This window comes from Pseudoliparis swirei, chromosome 20 (assembly GCF_029220125.1).
Source record: "Pseudoliparis swirei isolate HS2019 ecotype Mariana Trench chromosome 20, NWPU_hadal_v1, whole genome shotgun sequence".
In the NCBI taxonomy this organism is placed as follows: domain Eukaryota; kingdom Metazoa; phylum Chordata; class Actinopteri; order Perciformes; family Liparidae; genus Pseudoliparis; species Pseudoliparis swirei.
The window spans coordinates 18694203-18706703 of NC_079407.1; the positions used below are offsets into that span (position 1 = coordinate 18694203).

The 12501-nt window shown below is 40.9% G+C and overlaps 1 protein-coding gene across 17 annotated transcripts in view; it reads right to left on the reverse strand.

Annotated features, from left to right (window-relative positions):
• ncam1b (neural cell adhesion molecule 1b) overlaps positions 1–5745 on the reverse strand; it is an 81337-nt gene extending 75592 nt beyond the window's left edge. For all 17 annotated transcript variants that reach the window (XM_056440376.1, XM_056440372.1, XM_056440374.1 and 14 more), the window contains exon 1: positions 5541–5745. In XM_056440376.1, the coding sequence (XP_056296351.1) occupies positions 5541–5592 (52 nt within the window). In that variant the 5' untranslated portion in view covers positions 5593–5745. The remainder of the gene's footprint in view (positions 1–5540) is intronic.
• Positions 5746–12501: the final 6756 nt, after the last annotated feature.

Sequence of the window (12501 nt, forward strand, 5' to 3'; positions counted from 1 at the left end):
AATCCGACAGTAAACTAGAGAGAGCCACGTTATGCGTTTGAAGCAAGAGCCATCTGGTGAGATGAAGATTGCAATTCATTCATCATAACCACCAGTTGAGGACATCAGGAACTCTGCTTCACTTCTCTGTCTTCACATTTTGGAGGCTATATCTCATTTCATGTCAGAAATGGAGTCTTGAAATTCTTCCACATTCAGTTATCAGTTTGAAGAGGATCAGTTGTACATTAAACGGAAGGATGGTTCAGGTCTTTAAAATCTCTGTTATTAACATGTCGACTCTGCCAAAGCATCACCGATGAATTTAGATTACAATTTATTTATTTTTTGCTTAAATTTCCCAAACTGACATTAATAAAAGTATTATTTCTGACATGTGTGCAAAACCCTACAATAGCAGATTTAATAGAGGAGTAGAAAACAAACATTGGTATTTTAGCCTCAGTGACGGCACATGAGTTTTGTGAAAAAGAGATCAGTCTACCGAAAGGTCAGAATCCTCCTATCTCTGTGAAATCCATATACAACTCAACTGCTTCATCCTCCACTTTATATTGCAAACAATTTTATCTGGGCTGCAAGATCACCAGGCCACCAGGTCCATATTCAGAGTTTATATCTGAATTCTCAGAATTTATATTAAGTTTGGTTCTTAAAACTGATAAAGGTATTATTGTAGGAGATTTTAATATCCATGTGGATGCTGATAATGATTGCCTTAGTGCTGCATTCATCTCATTGTTGGACTCGATTGGCTTCTGCCAGAGAGTACAGGAACCCACTCACAGCTTTGGCCACACGCTTGATCTTGTTCTTACCTATGGCGTTGACATTGAGCATTTGAAGGTCTTCCCACAGAATCCTCTTGTGTCAGACCACAACCTCATAACTTTTGAATTTATACTACCGGAGTGTACTCCGTTAGTCAAAAGTTTCTACACCAGATGTCTAACTGACAGTGCTGTAGCTAAATTTAAAGAAGCGATTCCTTCTGCATTTGATTCGATACCACGTCTCAATATAACAGAGGACTCCTGGTCTAACTTTAGTCCGTCCCAGATTGATCATCTTGTTGACAGTGCCACAGGCTCTCTGAGAATGACACTGGACTCGATAGCCCTCTGAAGAAGAAGACAGTGAGGAAGAGGAGGTTTGCTCCCTGGTATAACCCTCAGACCCGCAAACTAAAGCAATCGTCACGAAAACTTGAAAGCATATGGCGTTCAACTAATCTGGAAGAATCCCGCTTAGTTTGGCGAGATAGTCTTAAAACTTATAAGAAGGCCCTCCGTAATGCCAGAGCAGCCTATTACTCATCAGTAATAGAAAAATAAGAACAACCCCAGGTTTCTCTTCAGCACTGTAGCCAGGCTGACAGAGAGTCACAGCTCTGTGGAGCCGAGTATTCCTATAGACCTCAGTGGTAATGACTTTATGAACTTCTTTAATGAAAAGATTTTAACTATTAGGGACAAGATTAATATTCTCTTGCCCAGAACCAGTGCCAATCTGTCCTCAAGTGGAATGGCCTTGGAAACCGCTGTATGCCCTGGTGTATATTTGGAGGGCTTTTCTCCCATCAACCGTGACCAATTATCTTCAACGGTTTCTACTTCGAACACGTCTACCTGTCTCTTGGACCCCATCCCGACGAGGCTGCTTAAAGACGTTTTGCCTTTAATTGGCAGCTCTCTATTAGATATTATCAATGTGTCTTCGCTAACAGGCCATGTACCACATTCCTTCAAAGTAGCTGTTATTAAACCTCTCCTGAAGAAGCCCACTCTGGATCCAGAGGTGTTGGCTCACTACAGACCGATCTCTAACCTCCCCTTCCTCTCCAAGATCCTTGAGAAAGTGGTCGCAAATCAGTTGTGCGACTTTCTACATCATAATAGTTTATTTGAGAAATTTCAATCAGGATTTAGAAAACACCACAGCACCGAGACAGCACTGGTGAAAATTACAAATGACCTCTTAATGGCAGCAGATAAAGGACTCCTCTCTGTACTGGTCTTGTTAGACCTTAGTGCTGCATTCGACACCATTGACCATGACATCCTATTACAGAGACTGGAGCAGTCGATTGGCATTTCAGGCACGGCACTAATTTGGTTTAAATCCTATTTATCAGATCGATCTCAGTTTGTATTTGTAAATAATGACGCCTCGATAACCACCAACGTTAATCACGGAGTTCCACAAGGTTCTGTGCTTGGACCAATTTTATTTACCTTATACATGCTTCCTTTGGGCAATATTATCAGGAAACATTCCATAAACTTTCATTGTTATGCAGTTGATACTCAACTATATCTATCGATAAAACCAGAGGAGAGCAACCAACTCGGTAAAATTCAAGCAAGTCTTAAAGACATAAAAACATGGATGACCTGCAACTTCTTGATGTTAAACTCAGACAAAACCGAAGTAATTTTAATCGGCCCTGAGCACCTCAGAGATCAATTATCTGGTGATGTGGTTTCTGTAGACGGCATTGCCCTGGCATCCAACACCACTGTAAAGAATCTTGGCGTTATCTTTGATCGGGACTTGTCCTTTAACTCCCACGTAAAGCAAATCTCAAGGACTGCATTCTTTCATCTACGTAATATTTCAAAAATCAGGCAGATCTTGTCTAAAAAAGATGCAGAAAAATTGGTTCACGCGTTCGTTACTTCGAGACTGGATTACTGCAACTCCTTATTATCAGGCTGCTCTAATAAGTCTCTTAGGTGCCTCCAGTTGATCCAGAATGCTGCAGCTCGTGTTCTCACTAAAACTAAGAAAAGAGATCACATCACTCCTGCACTAGCTGCTCTGCACTGGCTCCCTGTAAAATCAAGAATCACTTTTAAAATTCTTCTCTTAACCTACAAAGCCTTGATTGGTGATGCTCCATCATATCTTAAGGAGCTTGTAGTACCATATTGCCCCACTAGAGAGCTACGCTCACTAAATGCGGGACTACTTGTAGTTCCTAGAGTCTTAAAAAGTAGAATGGGAGCCAGAGCCTTTAGTTATCAAGCTCCTCTTTTATGGAACCAGCTTCCACCTTCAGTCCGGGAGGCAGACACAGTCACCTCATTTAAGAGTCGACTTAAGACTTTCCTCTTTGACAGAGCTTATAGTTAAGGCTGAATCAGGTTCACCAGGTCCAGCCCCTTGATATGCTGCTATAGGCTTATAGCTGCCGGGGGACGTTTTAGGATGCACTGAGTACCTATCTCCTCTTTTTTCTCTCCTTAAGGATGAATTTTCATCTCTCAATCACACGTTACTAACTCTGCTTTCTCCCCGGAGTCCTTTTGACTTCACGTCTCATGGGGTCATCGGACCCTATGAGACGGCATAGATCCAATCTGCCTGATGGATCATCGAGGTCTGGGTCGTGGAATTCCTGCTCCTGACTACGCCACTGTCCTGTTGAGACTCCGCCCACTCCTCCTCCCCACCGCCATCTGCCTGATGGATCGTGGAGGTCTCCATCGTGGAATATGCCTACTATGAACTATTCATACACTCTGTCACATTCATTGAATGTATTTAAACTCTAAATCTGTCCTTCTGTACACATGACATCTATTGCATCTGTCCATCCTGGAGAGGGATCCTCCTCTGTTGCTCTCCTGAAGGTTTCTTCCCTTTTTTTCCCCCTGAAGGGTTATTTGGGAGTGTTTCCTGGTCCGATGTGAGGTTTTGGGGCAGGGATGTCTATGTGTACAGATTGTAAAGCACTCTGAGACAAATTTGTAATTTGTGAAATTGGGCTATACAAATAAACTGAATTGAATTGAAGATCGACCACAATTAGGTTATTGCAGATAAGGCTGATAAGTGACAAGAAACTTTTGTACAGAAATGCCAAAGATATGTGATTAAGGGCATTTACAAACAGTGGCAACATTACAGAGTGCATCCAAGTTTCAACTTATAACTATCAGCCTCAAACATGACGGCTGCATTATATAACAACTGTATTCACAAGGTCAGATGGAGTGAGTCGTATAATATCTCAACTGTTGAAGCTTCAGATGTTCCAAAATCTAAAAAAGTACTGTCCCTCAAACAGAACAGAGAATTTCAAGAGGCTGAAGTTTCTCAGTTTATTCTTTATCATTTTTAGATCTCATCTCATGCTTCCATTAAATTAAAAGGCTTTGCCAAGATGTTCAGCAGTATTATTATTATTAAGTGTTTAAGTGCAATGGGATACAGAATAAATAACGTGTCAAATACATTATATTAATCTTTAGTTCTATTAAGAGGGGACTGAATCCTAATCCTAATCACAAAGGTTGTGCAAATTGACATTTCCACATAAAACGAGCCCAAGAGAAATAGCATCACATTTACAATGCAGTGAGCGCTCCACTTCCTGTGTGTTTCCCTCTCCTGCCCGAAGACACCCCTGCACATAGAGGATTGTATATAAAGGATTAAAAGGCTATCCCACGACTACCCTGAGCCGGAGTGTATAGCTAAGAGTACAACACCAACCTTAATCGCCTCTCATGTCAAATCACTCATGTTAATCCAAAAAATGGGCGTGCATAGGCTATTAAAAATGCAATTTGTCACAAAACTCACTCAAATAAAATTAAATAAGGACACATTGTACCAACATAGAGGATCTCATTTCAAAGCCTTTGTCGTGGCATCGGATTACGTAACAGATGATTCAGAGTAGAAGTTGTGCTTGCTATGCATCAGTGAGCCTCAGAGACCAAATCAAGCCACATTGTCCCTGAAAGACCATTCATGTACTTCACGCGAGCTCGCGTCTTGTGTCAGTACGTCCTCCGATCGTGCCATCATCACACCTGCGCACATTTTGACATTTAAAACACGTTTCGATGTGTGCACGATGTGCCTTTAACTGAGAGAACGTGACTCAACCCTGAAGGCTGTTTAAGCGTGCGCGCGTGTGCGCGTGTACAAATCCAAGGAGCCCATCAGCATCACTCGTCAACAACAAACACGTCTCGAGCGAGGAGAGACACACGGCCCACACCAACGCGGTCATACATGGGCTAAAAAACTAATAAAAAATGTTAAATCCCAAATCCGTTCCAATACAGTTCACAAGCGTGTCCTCTGTGGACATCGTGTCGTATTGAATGCACGCTGTCGCTAAGTCAGCAGCGTACAGGCTGGTCACGCAAATAGTATATGGGTTATGTAGCCCACTGTGTGTGTGTGTGTGTGTGTGTGTGTGTGTGTGTGTGTGTGTGTGTGTGTGTGTGTGTGTGTGTCTCCGGAGAAAATAGATCCCTAACACAATAGGAAGCTGTCTTTACTCTTTTTGTTTTGTTTAAACACCTCAGCGTGCTCGACAGTGCGCTCATTAGCAGCGGTTAGAGCGCCGTTGCCGCTGCACCTGCTAAACGAGGTACCCTGCTGCGGGAGGAGGAGGAGAGAGGAAGGGACACCAGGAGGCGAGTGGATGCCTGCTACCTTTCTGACCACTATTCAAATGTGGTATTCAGAGCGAAACGTGAACATGTCTGTCTGAAGTGTTGAATGCGAGATGGTCTTACCTGCGAAGCCCACGAGAAGCAAGGCTAGACAGATGTCCCTTGACTGGACCATCGCAACTGCCGAATAGCAACGTTGAGGTTTAATCTCCGCTCGGTCCCTCCGGTGTTGCCCTCGGGTTTCCTGCTTTATCTCAGCAACTGTTCATCCTCGTCTGTATTTCTCGAGCTGGTCAGTGATGACTGTCAGCGGCAGCGTCGTTGAGGAAAAGCGGCGGTCGAAGATTAGCGGTGATAAGCGCCAGTGCACTGTTCAAAGTCTGACTGACAAGCGGAGCCTTCTCACACACGTGGATTCATCCGCGGAATAAAGCACCTCCTGTTAAATAGTGCGCCGGTTTCAAAGTAATAGCCCATGTCATGGGGGAAACCCCTGCAATAATCATGATAATGCCAACAAAATAATAGATACACAGGAATAAATTAAAAAATACAGCTCACATTGTGATTAGGATTAATATATCATATTCAAATAGTACAAATATATATTTAGCTATGTGATAAACGGATTTCTGAGTTAATGAGAAAGCTAATATAAAAATTAATTCGTATTTCTTTGTTTCCCCCGAAAATAAACTGTGCATGTAAAAATACATGCACAACAAGGCACCCTTCATAGAGGGCTTCCATGAATAGCTTTCATGATTTATTTAGATTCAATTAAGCTTCACAGAAATATGCAGATATAAGGTATGAGACTAGAATAGTTATGATCAAAATAAATGAGAATCACCTTGGGTTTTCGATAGATCCGAAACAATTAGTAAAAAAAAGTAGTTGGCTGAAAGACGAATAATTGACAATTATTTTCATGATGGATTAATCGCTCTAGAAAGAACATTTTAAGTGATTTAGTAAACACCAATTCCACCTTGAGATTTGTGATGATGTGTTGCTTTTCTTCGTCTATTCTTCAGAATCAGCCTTCTAAACCTTCATATACACTTCAGTGTAGCTGTATCGTACCCAGGAGAAACAGAGTGCGTAAGTGTCCCCAATGACGACCACAACCCTGAGAAAGTCCAATGATAAATGCTTTTCATTCCAATAAAAAATCATCATCTCTCAGTTACATTTGTTTTCTTCCATATATAAAATGTCATCAATTGCCTTACAGATTCAGATTACAGTGAACAGATCAACTGTAATGCACTTTAATTTATAATTCCAAACATACATAATATTGTGCATGTTCATCTCGCATTACAGGAAAACATTGCTGTGCTTTTATTAAACGACTATTAGAGTCCAACACATAAGACAACATAAAAAAGGTAAAATAAACCGCACATAGCCACATATTTTTGTAAAACACTGCTGTAAATCAAAGACTCCGCTGACCTCCTTCACCCCTTCAATGACCAAAGAAAGCCTTATGCAAGACAATTTTATTTACATGACATTTAGACACAGGGAGAAATTCAGCGTGAATTATCTGGCTCAACGACACAGATTTGAACCGCAAATCCCCTGTTGGAAAGACAGACCCGCTAACCACTGACCCACAGTCGCCCATTTAGGCTTCAAAGTACTACCTGAGATAACAAGGATAAAACGGGAAGAGAACGTTGTTTGCTCATACACCAGGGGGGACCTAGCATTTGGCACCCTGAGAGGGCAGTTTGCCTTTGATTTGCACTGTTGGCCAGCAGAGAGATGCAATGAGCCAAATGTATTAACCCAAATCAATCTATGGGCTAGCTGTAAATGTATTGTGGTCAAATCTTGCACATTTACTGCAACCCATCCTTCTACGGCAAATCCCTCCACACAAAGATGTTCACATGCTTCCCTCTATTCCTCTTTTACAGCAGTCTTCTAGGAAGAAGAGGGTGGTGGGAATGAGGTCTGACGGCTGTGTCTGCTTTGGCATGATAGGAAAAGTGTGAGTCAGCTGATGACTCATGCATATGAATGCCCTCCGAAATCCACTGTAGTCTTTTATTCAGTGTGCATTGAAGTTGAAAACCTCATGGAGCTTCTTCTTTTTGTTTCCCCTCCGTTCTCTTGTTTGTGTGCTGTAACCTCACACACAACAACAATTTAATTTCCAAGACATTCTTCGAGCAATTTCTTCAAGAATCAGGATAAATGTATACATCTTCTGCTTGAGTACATAGCCTATATGGAATGCAGCAGAAAACCTTGGAGTGAATTAATAAAAAGCTTAACTGCCGATATCACTGCCAAATCGTATCATCTGAAAAAAATCTGTTCAGCAGTTTATCAGTGCTGCATTTTTAACTATACGTGCTTCCGTATTATTTCTAATATCATACTCATCTTATTCATATTGATCTTGTGTGTGTGTGTGTGTGTGTGTGTGTGTCTGTCTGTGTTAGCTTGGACTGCCAAATGCCTTAATCTTCATACTTTTGTTTTTTATTTAGCAGAAAAACAGTTGGATTCATGTGTGGTAACGCACCAATAACATGCTCTTTCATCTTCTCAAATCATCCAGAATCCTTCATTCCTCATGTTGAATCACACACTGTAGTAGTCACTCTACTACCAATGGACTGTTCATGCTAATACATCACATCTCCATTTGTTTCATTCTCCCCAGTTGAATAAAAAGAAGCCATTTTAAAAACATGTTCAGCCCTCTGAAACCTTAAACGTAATGTCCAGGTTATTACACACCTCCGGCTGTTATTTTGAGTTCTCCATCTCCCTGTGCAGTATATCTCCTCTTCTTTCTCCTGCCTCGATCCTCTCGTCTTTTTACCCATCAGAGCCATGACCACAAATGCATTCTCTTTTGAGCTATATAGAAATAGCTTCTCTTGCCTTCTCCGCTGTCACAGAAGGCAACATACAGTACTGTTATGGACATTGGTTTCCAGGCATGGGAGAGAAAAGCAAAGGTCTGTTGTGCAAGAAGGGGAATGCATAATTATGTTCAGTGGATATCAGTGTGACTAAGGAGAACAACAAAGGGCGCTATAATGACTAGATAGTGTGGTTTGACAAGACCCCATACCTTTCTCTGACTCTTGCAGTTTATATTTCACAATCAATTACTATTCAAATCAGCTGAAAAGAAAACCAAACAGAAGCCTGTGGCGGTATTGTACATCAGCAGGCTGGTAGGATGAAGCTGTATGGCCCGCCAAGAGGGTTGATGAGAAATCAAGCTCTATTGTATATCTCCAACTTTCTCATTTTGTCTTTGACCATTTTGGTGCACACTCTGTATTTATTTTTTCTTCCTTAAAAAATACGAAACAAACACAGACTATTTCTGTAATTTCATTCAAAAAGCCATCTGCAAAAGTCACAAGTGGAGGGACAAGCGTGAAAGCCATTGGCGACTCTAATTCAATGCTCTTCGGTCTAGATGAATGACTCGGTGACAAGCTATGAGAAAGCTCGGAGTACGGCTCCGTCATTCAATTATCACCGTTGGTGCAGAGAGGCGAGTTTCCTATAATTTCGGGACTCAGGGGTGCATATTGGTTAGCTTGAGAGGCAGATGCTTTTGTCAGACAGTAGATGCATTGTCCTGAACACACAGGGATCCTTTGTGGACTGCAGATATTAATCTGTGTAGGCAGAGATCGAGAGGATTCTGACTAAATTCAAATACAAACACACACACACACACACATCAATCTACTGCCCCCACTGACTATTTTTGTTAGTGATAAATTATATATATATATATATATATATATATATTAGGGCTGTCAATCGATTACAAAAAATTAACTAATTAATGGCACATTTTGAAATTCATTAATCGCGATTAAAAGTTCTTTTCTTTTCTTTTTAAAGACAAAACTTCACACAGAGCTGTGTTTTCAAAGAGGCTCCTACCTATAAAGCGCCAGCGAGGTATTTAATATTGTGGATGATAAATTGTTTCTTCAGTGAAACATCAGATTAGTAAAAAAAAGAAGTATATTGAGACCCCATTGGTCCTGTCATCTTTAACATTGGACAGCAGCAGAACCAGTGGCCTTGGTAAACTGACTGACATTCAAATGTGTCACGTTAACCCTCTGGAGGCTGGGGGCATTTAATACATTTTACAAAAAAATGTAAATTCACCTTTTAAAGGCGTTTGCATGTGACACATACCCACGTGTTATACATCAAACATTCCAGAACAATCTCAGCTCTATTCAATGAGGCTCAGTTGTCCTCGCGCCGTGTTCTCTGTTCTCTGACTGACAGGCTGCTAATGAGCCTCACCTGTGAGGTGGGAGGTCCTTTGTGATTTACTGAGTGTTCATTGGTTGTTTTCTTTCGCAAAATGTTGACAGACAAACGGATTGACAAATCACGTTGAAGGTTTCGTGTGACGAGTTCTTTCCGCGCCGCGTCCCCCGACACGTCGCCCCTCCGTTCCTCTGTGTATCAGAGGGGGAGACGGGAGGAAGGAGGAGCAGGAGGAAACCTGACTGATTCATCCACGAGTTTAAACTGATTCATGCTCCTTATTTTCGCGGAGAAATAATTGTTTTAAAAACAGAAACAGTGTTAAACCGCACTGCCGCGGTTTGACACTCAGAGTGTAAAAACTTCAACGAACACCGGAAGTAAACAAAGTTGCGTTAATTGCGTTAAAATATTTTAGTGCGTTAACGCGGCCAAATTAATCGCATAGATTAACGCGTTAACGCTGACAGCCCTAATATATATATATATATATATATATATTATATATCAGCAGACAGAAAGACACACAGATTCAACCATGTGCTTATTCATGATGTAACAACAGAAGGAAAGGATGCTGAGTCCAATCACGTACAAATTTCCTGCATCATAAGAATTGCATTCTTTCGAGATGACTTATGCAATATATTGAGGCTGCTCCTCACCGCTAATGCTCCAACTAACATTCATCATCGCTAAGCACAAAGAAGGCTCAGTTTGATTGCCAGGCCAGTGACAAGGCTTCACCTCGGCCTCGTCTGCATAACCCAGCACGCGAGAAAAAATGCACTGTGGCCACATAATGACACAGTCACACAAAGAATTAAACTGAATTTATAGTAAACATTTTCAATTTCGGACAGTGATTCCCAGAAAGGAAACACCTAACACGTTATTTCAAGAATGTTGAGACACCAAACACAGTTTTAGGACGATACTTTAATTGTTCGATAGAATAATGCAACCAAATACAAGAAAAGCAACAAGTCACACACATGGGCTTGAACCAAGACCTTTGTCTCAACATCGTTAGACAATGTATGTTTAATAAATCGACATATTCTACTGCATTAGACTGCAAGTGGTTGTGTTATCATGTAATATAACACTTCCGGCTTGTAGTTGTCGATCAATGAAAGAGATGCATGGCAGCCATGCAGTCAAGAAGTAGGGGAGGAACTTATTTTTGCAAAACCAACCGAAAGATGCGACTGTAAAGATATCTTTGTTATTTGCTGCCATCTAGGGACAAAAGAGCTTTACAGCATGGACATGGCGTTTTAGCACAGATGACAACACCCTTATTAACCCTTGTGTGTCGGGTCTGTGGGACCCGCTATAATGTTTTAACAACAAAAACATGATACCATTAATAATTTGGCCTTGGCTTATTTTCTGTGAAGAACATATATCATTTTTAATGCATACAGTATTTCGGGTGGACATTGTAGGTCCTGTGTACCTTCACTCTGTCCTCCTCCTGTATGGGCCGGCTCCAATCTGGATTTGATTTGCTCATATAAAGGCAAAGGGCTAATATTAACCATATGTGCTGTTTATATTGCTTGTAATTAGGCTGAAGTAAACAGAGACATTTTAACATGATTGTGTTGAATTAAAAAACCACAAATGCAGCGGCTCCACCAGACCCACGAACACCAGCTGAATAATAGATGAAGAACACCGCACAAGGGCAAAGCAGCACTTTGCATGTAATGTGGCGGTTCCGCCATGTGGGGGCACCACATCTCTACTTTAAAGAGAATACTTTCAACTGATTTTCTTCTCACTGAATAATTCATGCATGGACAGTGTACACATGCAATTAAGAGTTAATGAGAACTAATGTTTATCGCTTTTCTACTGTAAAAGTGGTGTAATTTGGAAAATAGATTTTCATCATGCACCCGTGGTGCCTGGCCCGCAGACTGACGGTTTGACTCTGACCCAGCACACCAGCGGATGCAAGGTTTAGTACACATGCCAATGCAGCAGCGGTGCTATTTATTACTTTTGGTGTGATTGGTGTTATGTTGCTTTTAGGCAAATGACTCCTCTTGGTTATTTATTTATGTTTTGAAATCTCATCTACACACTATTTATTATGTGTTATTTTCGCAGTATTTTCCAAATGTCATTTGCGTCTCTTACTGTGCAGATACTTTTGACTACATCTGTCATTTCATTATCTCGAATATATTTCCAATCCAAATTATTCCAAAGTCCAAACAATTTTTTTAAATTATAACCATTTTTAATAACAGTGGACAACTTTGTCTGTAATTGACTCTATTTTTAGTACCTTAGTAGCAATGCAATATGCTATAAAAACAGCCTTCATTGTCATCACCATCATCACACGCGGCGGCACAATGCCTCATTTACTCGCCACAATAACAGACTAATTATTGCAATAGATCCCTAAACTATACCTAAATAATAATCACATGATGTCATGAATTGAGTTGAACACAGATGTTACAAACAGGTGGCTTGTGTTATAGATCCATCCATCAAAGAAACAAGCAAGCAGCCTCCTCTTCAAAAGCACTTGTTGTTATTTATAGAGGGTATTAACAATAGGAGTAAGACTCCTTTAAAGACTTTCACTGCAGACTTCTCTAATATCCTGTAAAGCAAGCTTTGCATGCACCAGCTTCTGTAATGTGCAGTGGCAGTTCACATCAGATCCTCGGTCTTTCAAGAAGCCTGTCACTTTGGATTTCACTCAAGATGTATGACAAGCCTCTAACATACTCAAACCCCATTTCAAACCCCATTTCAAACCCCATTTCAAACC